This window comes from Limanda limanda, chromosome 22 (assembly GCF_963576545.1).
Source record: "Limanda limanda chromosome 22, fLimLim1.1, whole genome shotgun sequence".
NCBI lineage: Eukaryota > Metazoa > Chordata > Actinopteri > Pleuronectiformes > Pleuronectidae > Limanda > Limanda limanda.
Window position 1 is genome coordinate 2,766,165 of NC_083657.1, and position 24,983 is coordinate 2,791,147.

General features: G+C 45.5%; 2 protein-coding genes across 2 annotated transcripts in view; both read right to left on the minus strand.

Annotated features, from left to right (window-relative positions):
• The window catches only part of clcn5b (chloride channel, voltage-sensitive 5b), a 33,684-nt gene extending 31,560 nt beyond the window's left edge, over window positions 1-2,124 (minus strand). The window contains exons 1-2 of the mRNA XM_061066194.1: window positions 2,003-2,124; window positions 1,013-1,173 (exon numbers count right to left, since the gene is read on the minus strand). Of these exons, the coding sequence (XP_060922177.1) occupies window positions 1,013-1,151 (139 nt within the window). The 5' untranslated portion in view covers window positions 1,152-1,173; window positions 2,003-2,124. The remainder of the gene's footprint in view (window positions 1-1,012; window positions 1,174-2,002) is intronic.
• A 2,182-nt stretch (window positions 2,125-4,306) lies between these two features.
• shroom4 (shroom family member 4) lies at window positions 4,307-23,443 on the minus strand (the record flags this gene model as incomplete). The annotated part of the gene is made up of 10 exons (XM_061066615.1): window positions 4,307-5,921; window positions 6,846-6,988; window positions 8,060-8,230; window positions 9,673-9,774; window positions 9,872-10,001; window positions 10,967-11,599; window positions 11,718-12,500; window positions 12,772-12,833; window positions 15,940-18,643; window positions 23,361-23,443. Coding segments are annotated over 10 exons (4,980 nt in total), but the record flags the coding sequence as incomplete, so codon positions are not given.
• Window positions 23,444-24,983: the final 1,540 nt, after the last annotated feature.

Here is a 24,983-nt window from a genome sequence, read left to right on the forward strand (position 1 = left end):
AGTACATTTGACCATCTGCTCTTGTTCCCTATTCAGCGGTTTGTGACGGTTTCAGTTCCCTGAGGAAACCTGCTCTTCTCCAGACTGGACTGTTCTCTATGTGCAAAAGGTGAAAAGGGTTTGTTTTTATCTGCACCAGTGACTCAGCACTTCAAACAAAAGATAAAAGACAAACTCTTGTATCAGGAACAAGAATGCAAATGATCAAACAGGCTTTTCTCTGTGGAGTTTACACAGTGATATACACAAATGTCTCTATTTACTACATGTCTCTGCTCCAATTAGACAACTGACCAACAATAACTCATTCACACACTGAAGTCCTCTCTGGGCACTGCGGGTTGTTTTTAGTGCCGAGTCATCTTTGGCCATGAGGTGATGACATCATTAGTAACCAGGAAGAAACACTGGGTACAAATGTCACGGATGAGAAGACGTCAGCGAGCTGCGACACACAAACACTCCTGAGACTATAAGTCACTTTAATATTTGTTTTCATGTTCCGATGGGCACAGAGAAACGGGGGAGAGAGAGAGAGAGAGAAGGAGAGGGAGAGAGAGAGAGAGAGAGAGAGAGAGAGAGAGAGAGAGAGAGAGAGAGAGAGAGAGAGAGACAGCACGTAGTTACTTATTACTCAGACGTGTGACCATGACTGACTCGAAGCATGTGACCCTCACAGCGACTGATTTTGGATTTATCTTGTATCTTCTCAGACGCTGTCACATGTCTCATTAATACTGAATTATGGAGCCATAAAAAAGCCATAGATCCAAGATATATATGACAAATATCTAAAATATACAACCAATGCTCTGCCAGCTCTTTGAATACCACCAAACACCAACCACTTCCCCCCGTTAGAAGCCTGCTTCCTCCAGCTTCTTGCACAATCTTGTCAAAGTCCTCACACTATAATAACGTTTATCTACTCGTTGACACTTGAACCCTGATGCCTGGGACCTGGAGAAGTTGTGTAGAAGTTGTGTAGAGGTTGTGTAGGAGTTGTGGTTACCTGAGCTGAGAGGAGGCACGTCTTCGGTGCTGGAGAAGTCCAGCGTGGCTCCTGCGATGTCCACCATCTCATCGTCGTCATCGTCACTGGGGCGATGAAGGCTGTCCAGGCTCCCGGTGGAGTACCCGGGGTTCTCCATGGCTCCGGGTCCAGAGGTTCAACTAGAACATCAGGAGAAGAGACGACATGTGTTATGAGCTAAGAGAGGGAGATCCGTGGAGGAGGGAGGGAGGGGGAGGAGGCTTCGGGCTGCGGGGAGGAGAGGGACCAGCCCCGGGTAGGAGAGGGACCAGCCCCGGGGAGGAGAGGGACCAGCACCGGGGAGGAGAGGCACCAGCACCGGGGAGGAGAGGCTCCAGCACCGGGGAGGAGAGTGACCAGCACCGGGGAGGAGAGGCTCCAGCACCGGGGAGGAGAGTGACCAGCCCCGGGGAGGAGAGGCTTCGGGCTCCGGGGAGGAGAGGGACCAGCCCCGGGGAGGAGAGGGACCAGCCCCGGGGAGGAGAGGCTCCAGCACCGGGGAGGAGAGTGACCAGCCCCGGGGAGGAGAGGCTCCAGCACCGGGGAGGAGAGTGACCAGCACCGGGGAGGAGAGGCTCCAGCACCGGGGAGGAGAGTGACCAGCCCCGGGGAGGAGAGGCTTCGGGCTCCGGGGAGGAGAGGGACCAGCCCCGGGGAGGAGAGGGACCAGCCCCGGGGAGGAGAGGGACCAGCCCCGGGGAGGAGCTGCTCCTGTCGCCCGGTTCATCTGTGGCCAAACCGGGACAAACACGTCTCCGGTTACCGGGGGAAGTTTTCTCACTTCTTCCCGGAACTCCACACACAATAACAAACACTAGTCGTTAGCTTAGCATTAGCATTAGCCTAATGCTTAGTTGTGTGACGAGCTGTCAAAGCCGACATGGAGCTCGCTGGGTCGCGGAGCTTCTTCCATGGCCGTGTTGGGTCGTTAGAGAGGCGGCGGAACGAGGGTGTGAAGCCGGGTATTACCTGTGGACCGGCTCGGGGACACGAACCCGCCCGGGGAGGAAGGCTCTGACTCGGCTTGGCTCCGTCGTCTCCTCCCGGGGCAGCTCGGGTCGCTACTGCAGTAAAGCGAGCCGTCATGTGGGTTGTTGTTGCGCGTCTACTACTGCCTCATACGGTAAAGTGGTATAGATAGTCGGAGCAGCCACTTCCGGTTCGTCACTGGGTCGCGTTAAAAGACAGATTCCACCATTTAAAAAAAAACAATTCTCGTCTTTTATTAAATCACTGATGTTTTGTGTTGATTTCAATTAAATTATTCCTCTATTTATCTCGTATATACAGCAAATCGTGCCGTTTTAATTTGAAAGCCCAAGCCACTCCATTTCCGGCAAACCAGGAAAAAAAGTCGAACCCAAAGCTGTCGAATCATCAACTGGGTCAGTGGACCAGTTCGATGAGTCTGTTATCAGGGTTCTGTCCATTGACTGCAGAGTTAATGTTATTTATTCATTATATTTATTACGGAAGTTGTTTTTTATGTTATTTATTACTTGATGTTTTTATTAATGTTGTTAAATAATTTATTGTATTAATCATTGGGTTGTTATTTATTACTTGACTGTTTTATTAATGTTGTTAAATAATTGTTTGTATTAATCATTGGGTTGTTATTTATTACTTGACTGTTTTATTAATGTTGTTAAATAATTGTTTGTATTAATCATTGGGTTGTTATTTATTACTTGACTGTTTTATTAATGTTGTTAAATAATTGTTTGTATTAATCATTGGGTTGTTATTTATTACTTGACTGTTTTATTAATGTTAAATCATTGTTTGTATTAATCATTGGGTTGTTATTTATTAATTGACTGTTTTATTAATGTTGTCAAATAATTGTTTGTATTAATCATTGGGTTGTTATTTATTACTTGACTGTTTTATTAATGTTGTTAAATAATTGATTGTATTAATCATTGGGTTGTTATTTATTACTTGACTGTTTTATTAATGTTGTTAAATAATTGTTTGTATTAATCATTGGGTTGTTATTTATTACTTGACTGTTTTATTAATGTTGTTGAATAATTTATTGTATTAATCATTGGGTTGTTATTTATTAATTGACTGTTTTATTAATGTTGTCAAATAATTGTTTGTATTAATCATCGGGTTGTTATTTATTACTTGACTGTTTTATTAATGTTGTTAAATAATTGTTTGTATTAATCATCGGGTTGTTATTTATTACTTGACTGTTTTATTAATGTTGTTAAATAATTGTTTGTATTAATCATCGGGTTGTTATTTATTACTTGACTGTTTTATTAATGTTGTTAAATAATTGTTTGTATTAATCATCGGGTTGTTATTTATTACTTGACTGTTTTATTAATGTTGTTAAATAATTGTTTGTATTAATCATTGGGTTGTTATTTATTACTTGACTGTTTTATTAATGTTGTTAAATAATTGTTTGTATTAATCATTGGGTTGTTATTTATTACTTGACTGTTTTATTAATGTTGTTAAATAATTGTTTGTATTAATCATTGGGTTGTTATTTATTACTTGACTGTTTTATTAATTTTGTTAAATAATTGATTGTATTAATCGTTGGGTTGTTATTTATTACTTGACTGTTTTATTTATTCATGGATGTTATTAATTACATTTAAATCGACCTGTTTATATTCTGCTTATTTTACTATATTTTATTTTCTTGAAGCCAAACATGTTGCATCATTGTTTGTTGCGGTATGAAATTTGTTAAATGTCGACACCCTGTGGCCACAAGTGGAAGTGAATGAAGGATGGAGGAATGAAAGGATGAATCTTCTTCTCCTCCTCTCTTCTCTTAGCAACATAAACATCCCTCCATCCTGCCTCCCATGGTGTTGACTGGTTCTGTTGCTCTTCACTTCCTTCCCCCTCCCTTAAATAAACTCTTTCTATCCCATCCCTCCATCATTCACACCCCCATCTCTCCTCCTCCACCTTTCTTTTGATAGCTCCTCTGTTCTGTACTTTTGTTTTCTGACGTCAATAAACTCACAATGAATTTGATAATTTCAAATTGCGGAGATTGTAAAAGCTTGGTCTTCAGGGTCTGTTACACTTTGGCCTGAGGAGTGAAGGAGCTGGGGATTGAACCACCGGCTGCCTGGTTAGTGGACGTCCCACTGTTCCCCCTGGACCCTCTGTACTGGTGTCTCCATGAACATCAATTATGTTTCATTTATAATTTCTAATTATTGCCTCGAGACCTCAGACTTCTCCGGCCTCCCCCCCGTTCACCACAAATCACCACAGGACACAGGGAGATAAAATACTATTATTATTATTTATGGTACTTTTTCTTTTTGCAGTTACAAAAAAAAAAAAGGTTGTGTCTCCTCCCGCTCGTTTCCAGCCGGTTTATGAAACATCTTTTTATTACGATACAGGAACACGTGAAATGTACAAAACAAGAGAAATGAAGGAGAACACGTGGAATCTGGTTCTGTGTTTGGTTTGAGAACAGCAGGAAGAAACCGAGGGAACAAACGAGTGTGGAACTTCTGAACAGAACATTTAACCAGTGGCTTTGTTGAAGGTGTTTTTTTGTCTTTGTGTGTTTTCAGAGCGGATTCATTCAGGCGGAGCAAAGAGAAAAGGTTCAGGATCAGGGGGGTGAATCACAAATTTAAACTTTGAAAACTTAAGTTGCTTTAGAGGAGGTGGTATTCAGATTCTGTTCTTTACACTGAGCCACGCTAGCTGTTTCCCCTGGTTTCCAGTCTCTATGCTAAGCTAAGCTAACTGGCAGCTGGACAAAGCTGTATTTTTCCTGAACAGACGTGAGAATGAGATCAACTCTCTTTTCTAACTCGGCAAGAAATCAAACAAAAACTGCAACCTCAGGATTCAATCTGATCTAAACACAGGAAACTTCCTTTACTCTCCGATCTTTTCATTTCTTTTACAAACAATTCCAGTCATACAAAACAAATCAAAGCATTATATACACACGGTATACGATATAAACACAAGTGTCTTCTGTACAGAACAACAGTCGGTGGAGTCTCAAACTCCACAAAGTGAAACGAGTTACAGCCGCGGACGTTACGAAGAATATGATACGATGCCGGATTATACGGTTTACGTGTTTCTACGTTTAGCTAACGTCCCAGTGACGGTTAGTGAAGCTGCAAACTGGGCGTCGCCATCGTGACTTTAGTGTCGTTAACGATTTCAGACTTGAATCTGGAAAATGTTCGGGGGAAAAACCGAGTCCGGACATTTTGCAGAGTTTTGTCGTTTCTTGGTACGAAGCACCGAGTTCTCTGAGATTTAAATATACAAGAGAAGAAGAAACAATAAGCAGCACCAAGTGGGAATGTCTTTGGCAACATAGTGTGATGAGTGGAGAGAGGAGGAGAGTGACAGGACGTGTTCCAGCCTCAGAGAACAGAGAGGAGCTGTGGTTGGTTTCTGTTGTTCGATGTCGGCAGCCGTCCTCTCGTCCATCTTCAAATCCCGTCCTTCGGTTGGACTGAGCCAGGCTAGCCTATGGTTTCCATGCTTTATGCTAAGCTATTAGCTGTAGCTTCAAATCGATCAGAGAGATACAAGAACATTCTCTCATCTCAGATCTCAGCGATAAACCAAATGAACACATGAAACTGAACGTTGACTTGTTTCAGTGTTCAACTCGACTCTGTCTCCAGCTCCTTCCTCCCTCGTCTTCAAACCGATTCGGAGTTAAAGCATCTTCAGATCGGTCTGTCCTCAGTAATGTCCGTATCCCATGGACATTCCCAGTCCCAGTCCCAGACCCAGACCCAGACCCAGACCCAGACTCTCCCTCAGGCCCCTCAGCTGCTCCTCTCCCAGCCGGATCTTGTCCTCCAGCTGCCTCTGCTCCACCAGCAGAGCAGCCTTCATCTTCACAAAGTGACTGTGGAGGAAAACACACAGAGACAGATCCTCATCAACACAGATTTCAAAGATTGGACACAATAAATCAGGATAAAATATTGATATTATATATCATTTTATACAATAATATTGTCTTTTGCACACTCTGTCTACATATTCTTACACTCATAGTATATTATATTATCTATTGTATAGTCAAATACTTATATTTATACCTCTACTATATATCATATCATATTATATCATACTCTCTGAATATTCTTTGTATATATAAGTCTATATACACATTTTTATACATGTGTACATGTTATAATTATAATTATTATATTACTATTATTATTATTATTATTATTATTATTATTATATATACTGTTGCTGCCATTATTACTATATACTGCTATTATATTGGTATAATTACTATCATATATAAATATATATTATGTTATATTATATACTATATATACTGTACTATTTTTATATACTGTCTAACAATAACATTACCATCATATCATCAGTACTATTACCATCATCTTGCCACTGCACCTTATCTACCTATTTATCTTGTGTTTCTGTTTTATTCTTTCTACCTCAATATTTTTTATTTTATTCTATTGTATTGTATTTTATTGTATTCAAATATACCGGCTGCTATGACAACTTAATTACCCTTCGGGGATGAATAAAGTAATCTATCTATCTATCTATCTATCTATCTATCTATCTATCTATCTATCTATCTATCTATCTATCTATCTATCTATCTATCTATCTATCTATCTATCTATCTATCTATCTATCTATCTATCTATCTATCTATCTATCTATCTATCATCTATCTATCTATCATCTATCTATCTATCATCTATCTATCTAAAATGATGTTGGATCAAATCTATCGACTCAAATAGACGCAGGACAGACAGTTGCTGGTGTTGTGAGGTACCTGTAGTCTCGGTGCTGGTCGGGCGACAGGCAGCGGGCCAGCACCCGGCTCACGGCCTGCTCTCTGCGGTCCACATGGTCCTTCAGGTCCTGGGCCTCCGACAGCTGCCGCATGAGCTGACGCTTCTTCTCCAGCAGAGGGAACTAGAGAGCAGGGAGGCGACAAGTGAGTGGATGTGTTCAAACTTTGTCAACTCGTCTTCTTCTAAAGCTTTTAATGATAACTTTAACTTTAAATTCCCTAAGTTACCGTTGTCATGAAGCAGATAAAGCGCAACTTAACCTCAACTTCAATACTTAAAGATTTTTGTTCTATTTCATCTGGCAACTGCAAATCTTCATCTTTCTATGATAAACAATGAAATCGGCTTCAGTAAGAACAATTATTTTCCAAAAATAGGTCTGATTTAACTTAAAATAAGTCTTTTTGTGTATCTCTGACATATCTCTGATGTAAACAAGCTCCTTCATTTTGCTTTAAGATGTATTTAACTACAGCTCGTCCCTCCTACACCTCATATTCCCTCTGTCCTCTGTCCCTTGTCCTCTGTCCCCTTCTCGCCTCCTTCCCTCTGTCCTCTGTCCTCTGTCCCCTGTTCTCTGTCCCCTTCTCGCCTCCTTCCCTCTGTCCTCTGTCGTCTGTCCTCTGTCCCCTGTCCTCTGTCCCCTTCTCGCCTCCATCCCTCTGTCCTCTGTCCCCTGTCCTTTGTCCCCTGTCCTCTGTCCTCTGTCCCCTCCTCACCTCCTTCCCTCTGTCCTCTGTCCACTGTCCTCTGTCCTCTGTCCTCTGTCCACTGTCCTCTGTCCCCTGTCCTCTGTCCCCTGTCCTCTGTTCTCTGTCCCCTGTCCCCTGTCCTCTGCTCGCCTCCTTCCCTCTGTCCTCTGTCCTCTGTCCTCTGTCCCCTGTCCTCTGTCCTCTGTCCCCTGTCCTATGTCCCCTGTCCTCTGTCCTCTGTCCCCTGTCCCGTCCCCTGTCCTCTGTCCTCTGTCCTCTCCTCGCCTCCTTCCCTCTGTCCTCTGTCCCCTCCTCGCCTCCTTCCCTCTGTCCTCTGTCCCCTGTCCTCTGTCCCCTGTCCTCTGTCCCCTGTCCTCTGTCCCCTCCTCGCCTCCTTCCCTCTCTCCTCTGTCCCCTCCTCTTTCCCTCTGTCCTCTGTCCCCTCCTCGCCTCCTTCCCTCTGTCCTCTGTCCTCTGTCCCCTCCTTCCCTCCTCCTCACCCGGTCGTTCTGCTCCGTCTCCGGGTCCAGCGTGTCCAGCGTGGTCTCCACCCGCAGCAGCCTCCCGGACAGAGACAGCAGGAGACTCACCACCTTGTCCAAGTCTCCGATGAACATGCGGAACTTGTCCACCTCGTTGGGCTTGCACACCGACACCACCATGTTCTCCACCTGAGGACAGAGACCAGAGCCGGAGGTGAGCCAGGTCCAGGAGGAGGACGAGTGTGAATGATCAAGTGCAGGATATGCATCATATGTGATATGTGTTCATATAAACCATATTGATATTATATATCATTTTATGCAATAATATTGTCTTTTGCACACCATGTCTACATATCCTTACACTCATAGTATATTATATTATCTATTGTATAGTCAAATACTTATATTTATACCTCTACTATATATCATATCATATTATATCATACTCTTTGTATATTCTTTGTATATATAAGTCTATATACACATATTTATACATGTGTACATATTATTATTATTATATTTACTATTATTATTATATACACTGTTGCTGCCATTATTACTATTTACTGCTATTATATTGGTATAATTACTATCATATATACATATATATTATGTTATATTATATACTATATATACTGTACTATTTTTATATACTGTCTAACAGTAACATTACCATCATATCATCAGTACTATTACCATCATCTTGCCACTGCACCTTATCTACCTATTTATCTTGTGTTTCTGTTTTTATTCTTTCTACCTCAATATTTTTTATTTTATTGTATTGTATTTTATTGTATTCAAATATACCGGCTGCTATGACGACTTAATTTCCCTTCCATCCATCGATCCATCGATCCATCGATCCATCCATCCATCCATCCATCCATCCATCCATCCATCCATCCATCCATCCATCCATCATCCACCAATCCATCCATCCATCATCCATCCATCCATCAGCCACCAATCCATCCATCCATCCATCATCCACCAATCCATCCATCCATCCACCCATCCATCCATCCATCATCCACCAATCCACCCATCCATCCATCCACTAATCCATCCATCCATCCATCCATCATCCACCAATCCATCCATCCATCCATCATCCACCAATCCAAATCCATCCATCCATCCATCCATCATCCACCAATCAATCCATCCATCCATCCATCCATCCAATAATCCATCCATCCATCCATCCATCATCCACCAATCCATCCATCCATCCATCCATCCATCCATCCATCCATCCACCCATCCATCCATCCATCCATCATCCACCAATCAATCCATCCATCCATCTATCTATCTATCTATCTATCCATCCATCCATCCATCCACCCATCCATCCATCCATCCATCCATCCATCATCCACCAATCAATCCATCCATCCATCTATCTATCTATCTATCCATCCATCCATCCATCCATCATCCACCAATCCATCCATCCATCCATCCATCATCCATCCATCCATCCATCCATCCATCCATCATCCACCAATCCATCCATCCATCCATCCATCATCCATCCATCCATCCATCCATCCATCCATCCATCCATCCATCCATCCATCCACCCACCCACCCACCCATCCATCCATCCATCCATCCATCACCTCCTCTCCCAGCTGGGTGTTGGCTCTGATGTCGTCCTGCAGACCCCTCTGAGCTTCCCTCAGAACGCCCAGCTTCTTACGCAGACTCTCCATCAGCTGCTTCTGCTCCACACACGGAGAGGAAAGAGATGTTATGACACCACACAATGAAACCAGCAGGGGGCGCCGTCTGTCCACGACCACGTCTTCATCACGTCACCTTGTAGCTCAGCTCGTCGTCCTCGTCTCTCTCCCGGTGGTCGGTGAAGTCCTTCATCTGGGACAGGAGCTGAGCTTTGGCGGCCGACGTGCTGTAATAGGACGAACAGCTGGAGCTCGCCCCGGAGCGCCTGAGGGAGAGAGAGAGAGAGAGAGAGAGAGAGAGAGAGAGAGGAGAGTTGACTTTATTCAGATCAAACTCGAGATGTGAGGAAACAGACTGATTATAAGAGAACATAAACAAGAGTGTGAATCTGTCCTCAGGCCAAAGTGAGACGGGTTGTCCATGTTCCTGTTGGACGGGTCACACGTCTCTAGTGGTGGGAATTGGCAAAAATGTGACGATTCAATAGTATTGCGATATTTGGGCCACGATTCAATAGTATTGCGATTCGATTCTGCGATATATTGCGATTCATGTCCCCCATATTATTCAAAGGCATTACAAAAAAGAGGAAAATAAGACTGCTCAACTCACTGCAAATGTCACATTTAAACAACATCGTCTTGTACACATGTCTTCTACACATTAACTGAAGTGCAAAAACTTTGTCCTTGAACATTCAGGACACAGGACCTTTGTAATTATTTTCTGAATAGGAGACCTCTCACATGAACACTGAGCTCAATCATATAAATAAGAGTAACCTAGAGCTTCTACTTCTACTAGAGTCCAGTCCAGTTGGCTGCAAGGTCATGACCCAAAATGTTAAATTAATTTGGGAATATTGGCATTTTTGTTCAGAAAAAGCAGTTGGTCCACATGCTCAGATGTTAAAGTTCCTCTGGAACGTTACTATATCTCCTGCAGTGGAGAACATCCTTTCCGCAGACACACTAGATATCTTTTAAACTCTGAAACTCTCCTCGTCATGCTTTGCCAGCCGGGGGCTGTAACATATATAATTGTAAATTAAGTATTACATTTTTTTTTTTTTTTTTATAAATATTGCAATACTTTGTGCTACAGTATCGATATAATCGCAGGCGCAAAATATGGCGATACTGAACAGAATCGATTTTTTCTCCCACCACTACACGTCTCCACTCGTCCCTGTCCCTGTTGGACGGGTCACATGTCTCCTGGTCTCTGTACCTGTCCAGGCTGTCGGTGTTGTGCTCCGGGCTCCGGTAGGCTCCTCTCCAGCTCTCCGTGCCCGACTCGCCCTCACTGCTCTGGGGGAACAGCTCCTCCAGGCTCAGCCTCTCTCTGGAGCCCTCGCTGGTCTCTAGCTCCTCCCCCTCCACGGAGCTGCTCTCCGCCCGCGTCCTGCCCGGCGGCGGCGAGGCCTCAGAGTCCGGGTACGTGTCGATGTCCGTCTCCAGGACCGTCACCGGCAGCGCGAAGCACGGCAGCTCGCTGGTGATGGGTTCCAACTCTCCCGGAAGCTCCTCCTCCTGGAAGTCATCGATGTCCGTCTCCATGGGGACGTCCAGGTCGGCCTCCAGGCTGTGGGCGGGACTCGGGCTCAGGGTCGTCTCGGACTCGGTTCCCGGCTCTGGGATCTCCTGCTGCTCCTCGGCCTGGAAGCCTCTGGTCCCACGGAGCTGCTGCTGCTGCCGCTCGGAGGCGATGGAGAAGTAGGGTTCAGGAGGAGAAACTCCGTTCTCTCCACCAGGGGGAGGAGTGGAGTCACTGGGAGAAGGAGGTCGCTCCCTCTCGGCTCCTGGTCTCACGTCGTGCTGCTGGTTCGCTGGCGTCCTCTCGTGGGCGTGACCCTCAGACGACCTTCAGAGACACAGAGGAGACAAATATGTTAAATAATAAAACTTTATTTAGTTTTTCACGTTACAAGTGAAAATAATTGTCAGATTAATTCATATTTATTATTTTCCTCCCGTCTCACCTGCTTGTTTCCGTCGGTGGTGAAGGTAAAGACGATACGACCTCCTCCTCTTCCTCCTCCTCTTCCTCCTCCTCGCCGTACGAGCTCTGCAGGTGCCCCTCCCTCTCTCTCTGGGGCGGAGCCACCGGTCTGAACGCCCGTCTGGAGAACATGGGACTGGGCGGAGTCACGGTGAAGGAGCGGTCCTGGAACGGAGCCGGATGCTGATTGGACGTGGCGTGGGCGAAGGCGTGCTCCTGGGTTTGGCTGCAGGTGCAGCGAGGACACGCCTCCGTCACCTCCTTCCTCTCGGGGGGGAGACTGTAGGACCTCTGCCTGGACGTCTCCGGGGGAGGGAGGCACGAGGAGGAGGGAGACGCCGTGTGGATGGAGGGAGGGATGGAGTGAGGAGCGGAGGAGGAGAAGAGGGTGTGGTGGGACGCACGCCGCCGGTGGAACTGCTCCCACTTGGGCGGCGGCGGTCTCGGTGGCGGCGGCGTCCTCTTCCTGTTCCGCCTGAGCGTGCTCGCCGCCTCCCCCCCCGCTCCTTCCTCCACCTCGCTCAGCGTCCGACCGGGCGCCACGCAGACCGACGGCGCCCAGCGCTGACCGCCGTCGAAGCGGAGGTCGTTCTCGGACATGGCTCGGCCTCGCAGCCCGAGGGGGGGCGGCGGGGGGGGGAACGAGTACCCGTTGCTGCTGTCGACGTCTCGGGGGCCACATCGCCCGTGGGGGTGGAGCTGCTGGGGCGGGGGGGCGCTCTCCGGGGGGGGTCTGGAGTCCCGCCTCCAGCCGGGGAGGTCCCTGTGGGGGGCGGAGCAAGCAAAGAGACAAACAGATGAGTCAGCAAATACAGAATCAAAGAGCAAAGAAAGACACAGGAAGTGGAATTGAAAGCTACATACAGGATCTCCATATATGGGCCGACCCCTCCTAACCCCCCCCCCCGGAGACTCACTTAGACCCAATCAGACAGAGATGGAGAAAGTGGGCGTCGCCACGTCACGTCGGACTCGACTCGGACTTTTGGGAAAGTCACAGAAACGACACCTGACGTGAACAGGAAGTGACTCACCTCTCAGTCAGGCTGTACTTCCTGTTGAGCGAGCTCGTGTCCTGCGTTCGGGCCGGAAGCGTCTGTGGAGGAGGAGTCAAAGCAGATGATTAACACCAGAGACATGAGGGAAGTGGGCGTGTCCCTCCGGCCGGCGGTCAGTGGGGAGGAGGCGGAGTTTAGAGTCCAGCTCTCCGCTATAATCTTTGGGCCATTTCCTGGAAGTCTTCAACCTTCTGTATTTCAACCTTTGCTGTTTCTTTGAGAAGCTTAAATGCTGTCGCCTGTCGATAAGAGGTCAATATATTTGTTTGTATTTGTGTTTTATTTTTATTTTATAGCTACTTGATGTTTAAACTGAAGAATATCAACCCTCAATTACATGTATTTGTCATAAGATTTCATAACAACATCTAAGGAATCATCGCTTTAGAATTTCTTTATTCCCTATAAATACATTTTTGGGCATTTCCTGGAAGTCTTTATCCTTCTGTATTTCAACCTTTGTTTTTTCTTTGCGAAGCTTAAATGCTGAGAATTTCACAAAAAACCTATCGTCTGTCGATAAGTATTAAATATATTTGTTTGTATTTGTGTTTTCTTTTTATTTTATATTTATTTGTTGAATAACCTGCAGAATATCAAGCTTCAATTAAATTTATTTGTCATAAAACTTCATAACAAACTCTAAGGAATCATTGCTTTAGAAATTCTTTCCCCTATTGGCTTCTGTCTCCATTGTCCTCGAGATGGTGCTGAACTGTGTGTGTGTGTGTGTGTGTGTGTGTGTGTGTGTGTCTGTGTGTGTGTGTGTGTGTGTGTGTGTTTCCCTGGTGTGTGTGTCTCTGTCTTATCTCAGCCTTGCCGTCCCTCCAGCACATCTGTTCTCGTTACAGCGGCAGATACCAAAAATAACTACCACGCTCGGAGGTTATCTCGCGGTGGCATCAACTTTTACAACCCTCCCTCCCCCATCTCCCCCCCACCCACCAGCCCCCCCCAGAGAAAACAACAACACGATGTCAGCTCGGACGAAACATCTGCTGATCTGACGACAGACTTGGTCCAAGACAAACGTCGGCTTGGCTCCGCTCGGCGTCGAACCAGCAGCTCACCGGTGGGTGGAAGTTCACCGGAGGTTCTGGAAGTTCAGACCAGAGGCTGCCCCCCCCCCCCACCGCCCCCCCGCCGAGCTTTTTGAATCACTTTGTGGCAGAGACGAAACCCAACGCTGCTATTATCGCTGACACAAGTGTACGCCGCTGTTGCACAACAATCCCCCCCCCCCCCGCAAAGTTCCGTGAACTATTTCAATTGGAATGTGTCGGCCTCGAACCACATGCAGGACGTGAGGTTCCACTACAAACCAGACGTCCCACCACAGAGGACTTGGACCGGGACGCCGCTCTGCTCCAGCGTCCCAGTTAGGCTCCTCCTCCTTCCTCCCTCCTCCTCTCTACAGTGGTCGATCCTGCTCGAGTCCAAAGTCTCATTTCACAGTTTCTCTTCCACTGCGACTGGGCTGAGCCGAGTGTTCAGAAGCCAGCAGGCTTTATGCTAAGCTAATCTAAAACCAGTTTTTATAAATTCAAGGAAATATGGGAAACCTTCATGTAATTTTTGGAAAGCGACCAAGTGGAAATTAATGAGTGAAACAGAATAAAATAGCAGCACCTAATAGGATGAATATTAATTGTAACTAACTAATATTATGAATAAGAGAACGTTATTTTATCTAGGCTTTTGATTTGATTGATTGGATTTAAATTTTATTTATTTGTATTTGTATAATTTTGTCTTTATTTACTTCCATTTATTCTTATATTTTTATATATGTATTTTTTTTTATTATTTTATTTAATCTTATTTAAGTTGATTGTGGGTTGGGGGTGTTCATAAACGTTTGTTTGTATTTAAATGTTTGTTTCTTATATGTAAAACTCAATAAATATATTGTTAAAAAAAACAACCAATATTTATGTTTAAAGGAATAAATAAACTCAATGTGTCGAGTTTAAAGAATCTGACAGTATCAAACATTGACGTCCAAGGAAATGGATTTAGCGGGATTAGCTCATTTTAAAGATGTTATAGTTATATAAAAGTATTCTCTACATTTTGATGAATCAAGGTAGAAATCTAATAATGTATTCAATAACTGAAAGGAAGTCTATGATCACCTGTGGCGTGTTTTTAAAGCTTAGAACGATCCCGTGTTTTTGCCAATAATTCCAGTTCATAGATTCCAGCCTCCTGCCGACTCTAGTGATGAAGTTAGAAATCTAATAATTAGTGCTGTCAGTTAAACACGTTATTAACGGCATTAACGCAAACCCATTTTAACACCGTCAATTTTTTTAACGCGTGATTAACGCAGAGCTGCAGCTTCAGTATCTGTGTTCACCTCCAGTCTGACCTGCCTTCGCTTTTTGTTTTAATATTTCGCCAACTAAAATATATATTTTTAAGCTATTGTTCCACAGGACACGGAACTTCTTCGTGGTTTAGTAGCTTTTATTATCCTCTATAAACATGTGCACTTCTCGCTCTTACTCCGTCACTCGCACACATCAACAACACTTCACTTCCTCATTGACCCCCGATCCCCAAACAACCCCATCCTATTGGTCCAAACAGTCACATGTCCCACCCCGACCCCTTCACTGACCCTCAGACATCAGAACACTCCTTCAACAGTGTTTTACTGAACATACGTCAAAACCAAACTTGAAAATCAAATATTAAGCCATGGTTTAACTGCACTATAGGCTGAGTCCTTGTTAACCTGAAATGTGAACTTTATAATTTTATTTTGTACCGCCCTGTTTGGCAATGTTGTTTTTCAATAAAATAAAACATTTGCATAAAGCAAGCCAATCTGCTTTTCCATGTTGATAAGAGCATTAAAACGAAAGTAAAATTATGGAAAAAAAATAAATGAAGGGACATTTAGAATAGATAAATATTTGCGATTAATCGTGAGTTAACTATGACATAAATGCGATTAATCGCGATTAAATATTTTAATCGTTTGACAGCACTACTAATAATGTATAAGATAACTCAAAGGAAGCCTAAGATGCCGAGTAGGAAAACATGTTGCAGGTTTTTAAAAGCGCCAAAAGCTTTTTTACCAATAAATCCAGTTCTTTAATAACTCTCACTAGTGTGGTGATGCATTGGTCTCACCTCTGTGGGGGGGTAGCTCCTGGACGTGTGTCCCTGCTGCAGAGGCTGCTGCTTCTCAAAGGACTGGGCGGGGGGGCAGACGGGATGGAAGGCCGATCGGGGGGGTGGATTCTGGTTCTGGGAGAACGCACCAGGCTGGAGATGGAAGTTGTGTTGGAAGTCTTGGTGACGTGAGCTGAGCTGAGCAGCGTCCTCCCTCTCTCTCTGGAGTCTCTCCATCTCTTTCTCTCTCTCCAGCTCCCTCTCTCTCTCCCTTTCCCACTGTCTCATCCTCTCCTCTCGCTCCCTCTCCCGCTGCACCCCCCTCAGCCGGGCCCTCTCCATATCCAGCTCCCTCTCTTGTCTTTCCTTCTCCTGCTGCCGCTCCTGTTCTCTCAATCTTTCCTCCCGCTGCCTTTCTCTCAACCTCTCCTCCCTCTCTCGTTCCCTCCCCCTCTCCTCCCTCTCCCTCTCCCGCTCCATCTCCCTCTCTCTCTGCCTCTCCCTGCTGGTGCTCACCGACTGCCTCCTGCTCTCCATGGTGTCTGAAAGCACGGAGCTCTCCTGAGACAGCGCCCCCTGGTAGGAGTATCTCCTCTGGGTGGGCTGCAGGCCGAGCCCCCCCCCCTGGTGCTCAGGGTGGGGGGGCTTCTGCCGACGACTCGACAGACTCGGAACATTCGACCCAGTTATGGTTTTGCTCGTCTCCTCGAAAAACTTCATTCTATCTGCAAACGGAAGGAGGTCGGTGTCCTCCATCCGGGAGCATGAGGAGGTGCGGCTGTGGGAGGAGGAGGTGGAGGAGGAGGCGGAGGAGGAGGAGGTGTAGGTACAGACCCCATGTCGGGATCCTGTGACCCCTGAGACCCTCTCATCCGGGACCCTGCTCCGTCGCTCCTGCTCGGGTTCTGGTTGGAGTTTATTCTCCGGGGTCCAACGCCAGCGGCGAGCTTTCCCGGCCGGAGCTGGTTCTTCCACAACTCGGATGCCGACACCAAAACTGGGCAGGACCGGGTCCAGGACCGGGTCCAGGACCTGCACAGACCTGGAGGTGGTGTTGCTGTGGGTGGAGCTTGCTGACGGAGGCGGAGTTGGTTCATCTGAAGCGTTTGGTTTCTCAGCGGTTGTCCTGACGTCTTCGTGCATCACAGGTGAAGCAGCCTTGGTGCTCCTCTCCTGGGCCGGAACATCTGGGTCCTCCTGTTGGTCATGGAGGTCGGGACCCTCCTCCTCCGGGACCGTCTCCCCACTGCAGAGCAGCCCCCCCGGGCCGCAGCTCCTCTGCAGCTGGGCCTTCTTCCTCTGGATCTCGTTGCGCAGGTTGGTGGCGAACCGCTCGTTGCGCCGGCGGTTCCGTCGGTGGTTCCTCGACGGCGTTAACTTCCTCATCGCTGCCTCTCCTTCCACCTTCTCCTCCTTCTTCCCTCCACTTACTCCTCTATCCACCGCTCTCTGCTCCTCCAGTAACGAGTCCACACTGGCAGCGGCACTGAGAGGCTCAAAGTCACTTTCCAGTATCTGGTCCGAGCTCAGTTTCCTCTGGGATCCACTGGGATCCACTGGTACGCTCACCGAGCGGCCCCAGGGGGGGTGATGCTGAGCCGAGGAGGGTGGGCCGCCATTTACACACATCCCATCGAGTCTGTCACACGACTCATCACCTTCACCTTCCAGGAACACAGATCCGGGGGTGGAGCAGCGGCTGCCGTCCCTTGCAGGCTGGTGTGAGGACTGGGAACACTGGTTGCTGAACAGGAGCTGATCAGGAGGGTGGGAGGAGTCACTGTTAACCTGCAGTGACTGGAGTTGTGTGGCGAGGAGCCTCTCGGGGGCGCTGTGCCGGTGAAGCGACTGCTCTTCAACCTCCATGGAGGACTGGGAAGGGGAGGAGCCAGGAGGAGAGGTCGTCACCTGGTCAGAAAGGTGATCTGAGGTGGCGTCTAGGCTATAGTCTTTGTTAGCACTAGTGTCACATCGGGTGTGTGTCTGTCTCTGTGTGTAGTGTGAGTCTGAGGTGTCCTCTCTGAAACGTCCAGTTGTGTCTCTTTCTTCCGGAGCCGAGACGAATCCGTTGTGAATCCCTGACTCAACCTTCAGAGAGGACTGGTGTTCCTCAAAGTAGGAGGTCAGACTGGACACCTCGATGGGAGCCGAGGCGCAGCGCTTGTTGCTGTGACTCCTCGTGGCTCTGAAGCTGTCCTTCCTGGTCGGAGGCTGAGGAGGACTCGTCTTCCTCTCCTCCGCGCCTCCTTCTCCGTTCCTCACAGTCTCAAAGTTCCCTCCCCTCCTCTCCACCTCGTAGCAGCAGGACGAAGGCCTCTCCTTCACCTCCACAGGCCTGCGCCTCGGCCGGGTGAGGGACCTGGACTTGTGTGCGATCAGCTGGGCCTCGGTGGACGAGCTCCCCGGGGTCGCGGCCTCACCGGCAGGGTAGTCTCCGCACGCCGGGCCCAGGCTCTGGAGGAGGTTCTCCATGGAGCAGGTCTCCCCGGGCTTCAGCGGCACGGCGGCGTAGTCGGACGTGTTGGAGCTGGCGGAGAAGGAGCTGTAGGCCGAGTCCCTCTTGTTGTTGAAGAGCGTCGGGTCCACGGGGGAGTTGTGGGAGTCGGAGTCCGGCTGTGCGGTGGGCGTGGGCGTGTCCAGGCTCTCCATGGAGCCCAGGGAACTGCTTCTGTCGGTGGAGGAGTACGGTCTGGACAGCTGAGTCCACTGCATGGACAGGTCACTGCAGGAGAGGAGAAGATCAACGTCAAGCTTTTCACGATCAGACATCAACAGCAAAATGACTTCACCTCCGTCTCTGGGAACTTGAAACAAGTAGGTAGGTAGGTAGGTAGGTAGGTAGGTAGGTAGGTAGGTAGGTAGGTAGGTAGGTAGGTAGGTAGGTAGGTAGGTAGGTAGGTAGGTAGGTAGGTAGGTAGGTAGGTAGGTAGGTAGGTAGGTAGGTAGGTAGGTAGGTAGGTAGGTAGGTAGGTAGGTAGGTAGGTAGGTAGGTAGGTAGGTAGGTAGGTAGGTAGGTAGGTAGATAGATAGATAGATAGATAGATAGATAGATAGATAGATAGATAGATAGATAGATAGAATACTTTATTGCTCCCCGAAGGGAAATTAAGTCGTCATAGCAGCCGGTATATTTGAATACAATAAAATACAATACAATAGAATAAAATAAAAAAGGTAGAAAGAATAAAAACAGAAACACAAGATAAATAGGTAGATAAGGTGCAGTGGCAAGATGATGGTAATAGTACTGATGATATGATGGTAATGTTATTGATAGACAGTATATAAAAATAGTACAGTATATATAGTATATAATATAACATAATATATATTTATATATGATAGTAATTATACCAATATAATATCAGTATATAGTAATAATGGCAGCAGCAACAGTATATATAAAAATAATAGTAAATATAATAATAATATGTACACATTTATAAATATGTGTATATAGACTTATATATACAAATAATATACAAAGAGTATGATATAATATGATATGATACATAGTAGAGGTATAAATATAAGTATTTGACTATACAATAGATAATATAATATACTATGAGTGTAAGAATATGTAGACAGAGTGTGCAAAAGACAATATTAATGCATCAAATGATATATAATATCATTATGATTCATATTAACACAGTAAGTAGGTGTTCCAGTATATGGAGCGGAGTAGAAAGAACGTAAAAGAAGAATATCCTGTTTCATCAAACTCAAAGAAACTTCTAATGCCCCCTCGGAGAAATCCATGCGGTTTCCTTTAATCAGGATAATGTTTCTCCTCGATTGACATAATGGCCGACTCTCTAATAAACTACATGCAATAAGTCAGCTTTAATTTTCAGATGCCCAAGCTGCGACTCTCCCCCCGAGACACACAGGGTTTATCCTCCTGGAACAAAGCGTTTGAACTGCAGCGCCGAGTGAATCTGTTTCCGATCAGTCCTGAGCTGCAGATCCACGGCAGCCCCCCATGTGTTTTTAAAGACCCTCGGAGGACGGCTCTTTAGGCGCAGAGGGATTTCCTCCTCATCAACTCCCACTGCCGGGAGTGGAACTCTCTAACTCATCCCTTGATTCCTCTCATCCTCCTTCTCCTGCCTCCTTTCGGACTCGACCCGTCCCCGGCTCCTCTACGTCAAACGTGGATTTATTACAAAACTGCAGGAGAGTGGAAGGCCACTGATTGAAAGAGACGTGGATGTTTACAGAGGAGCCTGCTCGTGTGTTTTCTCACTAATAACAAGTAACAGATACTGCAGTGATTCTCAAGTCAAGTCGGGTTTAATCTTTATAACCAATGCCCGCGAGTCTCAAATCTGTGCGTCACTGTCTACGACAACTTTGACCTCGACTCGGATCAGGAAAAACTATTTAAACGGGGGAAGATCGGAGGATAAGAGCTACAGAAAGATGACTTCTTCTTCTTCTTCTACGGATGGACAGACGTGTAATAAATGTCACATATATCAAATGTTGTGATTGCTCGACAGGCCGTGGATCTGAGCGCTGACCTCCGCTGGACACCGACCTCCAATCTTCCTATTTCTGTTCACTTCTTCTTCCAACTTTCTAACAATAAAACGTCCAAGAGTAACACACACACAAGAAGAAAGAAGAAGAGAATTTCCCAACAATGCAAACTTCTTGGAGAACCACAAAAGGAAAAAGAACTGGCAGCAAAAAGGAATAACTGAGAGAAAAGGGGGGGGGTATAAAAATACATTTACACAAACTGGCTGATGTCGGGGTCACCTTCTGTTCTGGTGCTTGGTTCGAATCCAACTCATAAAAGGGCTGAATGAAAAATATGCAGACATTTTTTTGACCCTTTATATTTCTCTGCCGTCTTATTCAAACAACAGGGGAAGTTGCCAAAGGGGAGAAAACGGATTCGCGTCTGAAGCAGTATGGGAAACAGACTTATCTCCGGGCTATTTCTGTGGCATTTATGGTTTATAATCCATGAAGGGATCTGACAGCTGATAGAGGGGGGGGGCTTGTAGGTTCATGCTCTTACCATTAGAGTTTATAAATACTGTAAAATCCAATGAATCCCCTCAGACTGAAGGACGGGACTTGAACCCAAGAAAGACTCCATTACATTTTGCTGCGTGTTCTGTTTTACTTTCCCATAGAATAATTCAAGGATCTTGATGAAAACCATCAGAGTGACTGAAATCTCCTGGTGCTGTCGGTTATAGTGACGGGTTGTTATGGTTTAGTGGACTCTAATATGAATGGATTAATAAGGAAAATCATCTAAATGGGAACAAATCATTCCCAAAATACTCTAACAAGTCATGTGACCACGTTCCCTGTGATGACACACTCAACTTAATGAGTTTCAAAGAGTCAAGTAGTTTTTATACTGTACGGAGATGAATGGAAATTACAGGAAAATACATATAAATATCACTGTGGGTTTATAGCACTGATTTAAAATGGCTTTAACGACTGGACTGGTCCCCATTGAAACACAGAGGAACTCCACTGGGGAGAGAAGTGTCTTTATCTGCATGAGAAACTCCTCTGAAGGAAGTGAGCCGTGAATGAGAAAGCGGCGGCGGCTGTATAGATTTGACCTGAGTGACAGCGAGGGGGGGGGTGAGGAGACAGGAAATGAGACGGGAGCTGGACAGGAAGTGATACGGTCAACTCCCGCCCAATCAGACGGCGTCGTGAGACACGTGAGGAGGTCGACACAGACTGGGATTAATCCACAAGTACACACTTTAACACTATCACAACTCGTTTTGATGTTTACACAAAAACACACACACACACAATCGTTTAGTGTAATTAACACACACGCAGATGCAGACGGGACAAAACGTCCCTTCACACAAACACAGTTTATTGAATGTCTTCCTCTCTTTGTCCACATGTTCTCAGAGTCACATGCCATTGTCCAGAGTTATGCCGGGAGCTGCCTCCTCATCAGATGCTGTGTGTGTGTGTGTGTGTGTGTTTGTGTGTGTGTTTATGCTGAGATCAGGCAGGGGAAGCTGTGGGAATAAGAGACCCACACACACACACACAGACACACACACACACACGCTGCTATGTAATCCATGTGGGACTATTAAATCTAATCGTGGTGCCTTATATCACTGATTGTTATCGGGAGCAGAACAGTTTGAGCAGCTGACGCACTACGAAGCTGACAAAGGGATAACGTCTGTTTGTATTGTGAGTCAACACACACACACACAGACACACAGACACACACACACACAGACACACACACACACAGCGGGGACTTCCTCTTTCCCTCTGAAGGATTACAGCTCAGTGAGATCATTCTCCACCTCAACCTGACTGGACAATCCAGGCCTTTGTCCCGACTGCATCATAATAATATAAATACACACATGTGGTCATACTAGGAACTGGATGGATTAGTCATTCAAGCAAAAAATGGCAGAAATCACCTGGATTCAGCTTCTTCGTTGGGATAATTTCATGTTTTATTGTCTTATATTATTGTAACCTGAATATTTGATCTTATGACGTCGTCTTGGACTTAAACAACAACTTTTTAAAACTATTTCCCACGTTCTATAAACCAAACTGTTGAACAATTAATCAAACCAAATTGGTCACACTCAGATACCAGTCCCCTGAAACATGCCTGAATGTTTTCATCAAGATTTCTCTGTAATTTCTTGAGAAATCCCACAAAAAATGTTGATAAAATCTCACAATGTCACAAGACTCTCAATTTAACCCGCTCTTAAGAGTTGAAGGGTTTATTCTCCAGAACTTCCACCAAGGAAATCAGTTCAGTAGCAGCAGGAAGTCGACGGAAACCATTTGTCAAAGTAATCAAACTTTACCCTGAACGGTTGAGCCGTAAAATATCATCTGGCCGACTTAAACCAGACCTTTATGCATCTGGAGTCTTCGTATTTGGGATAAAACTGATGTTAAGTCTTCTAACGAGACAGTTTAACCCTTAATTCAAATCATTCGACCCTTTAGGACGTTTAGATGCATTTGTTTTGCAAATTTTTAAAGCTTTTATTGATAAAGTGATTACAGCAAATCGAAGAACCGTACCCTTCACACCACGGTCAAATCAAACACACCGATTTCACCAGGGACAGACGGACGGAGGTCAGGTCACCGGGGTCGATCTGACTCACTTTGGAATGTGGATATAGAATCCAGAAATAGACCAATGAGCTTCCTGCGTGGGCAGAGTTGACTCGAGAACACGCTGATGTCACCTGCTTCCTGGCGATTGTTGACTTTGAAGGAACCAAAAAAATCCCCGGCAGCCGGTTGCAGCATGACTCACTCCCTGTCCGGTGAAAGCTGAACACTGACCGAAGCCCATTGGCTGAGTTCAAACCCAGAGTCTCTCTAGATTAGTGAAGAGGTAATATAGTCATTTCATAATAATCACATTGTGGTTTTACCTGTTGTCAGTTGCGTGCCAGGGTAATGTGTAGGGGCCGGGGTGGAGCTGCATGGCAGGCGGAGGCGGCGGCGGCGGCGGGAGAGGAGGGGAGTCGGCGGGGGGGAGGCAGGTCGGAGGAGGAGGAGGTGGAGGAGGAGGAGACGGGGGAGGGGGAGGGAGGGGCAGCTCCGACAGCTTCGCCAGGTGCCAGGAGTGAGGCCGGAGCAGAGGAACGTTGCGCCTGCGGAGACGAGAGAGAGAGAGAGAGAGAAACTCGGGTGAGGATCCACGACACCGGGGGTCAAACCAAGTTACACATTCCAGATATATATATTCTCAGATGTACAGAAGTTGAATATGCAACGTGAACTTGGGAAAATGTCCAGATATTGGATCCAGATCTTTCCAGAGTTTGTCCTTCTCACATAGATAGATAGATGGATGGATGGATGGATGGATGGATGGATGGATGGATGGATGGATGGATGGATGGATGGATGGATGGATGGATGGATGGATGGATGGATGGATGGATGGATGGATGGATGGATGGATGGATGGATGGATGGATGGATAGATGGATAGATGGATAGATGGATAGATAGATAGATAGATAGATTACTTTATTCATCCCCGAAGGGAAATTAAGTCGTCATAGCAGCCGGTATATTTGAATACAATAAAATACAATACAATAGAATAAAATAAAAAATATTGAGGTAGAAAGAATAAAAACAGAAACACAAGATAAATAGGTAGATAAGGTGCAGTGGCAAGATGATGGTAATAGTACTGATGATATGATGGTAATGTTATTGTTAGACAGTATATAAAAATAGTACAGTATATATAGTATATAATATAACATAATATATATTTATATATGATAGTAATTATACCAATATAATAGCAGTATATAGTAATAATGGCAGCAACAGTATATATAATAATAGTAAATATAATAATAATAATAATAATAACATGTACACATGTATAAATATGTGTATATAGACTTATAATACAAAGAATATACAAAGAGTATGATATAATATGATATGATATATAGTAGAGGTATAAATATAAGTATTTGACTATACAATAGATAATATAATATACTATGAGTGTAAGAATATGTAGACATGGTGTGCAAACCATGTCTACATATTCTTACACTCATATTTGTTTATTATATTATCTACATAGATCCCCTCCATTTCTATCTGAAAGCAGCTATAGCTAAATGAAGGTCTTTTAATGTTTCTGATTTGCAACCTCTTCTCCAGGAGCCTTTTAACCTCAGTGCAAAGCAATATTATTATTTTCTGTCTATACTAGATCATTTACCCAGGCAGGTTGGCTAAGATCACATCCCTGCGTAATTGCAACCGCAGTTGTTCGTGTTTTGGAACATCGGGGCAAACATAAAACTTCGACCCACTGCGACTGAGCCTCTCCAAACCAGATCCTGTGGAAACAGCTTCCTACGGAGACGTGTGAACTTCCATTAAAAACTCATCTAACATGTACAGTAAGTTCTCCGGTCGAATCCGCAGCCAAAACATTCCTCTACATCCCAGGATATTCACCGATTCCCTTATTCAGAGGTCCGACACCATGTGCTGGCCAGATTCTACTCAAACCC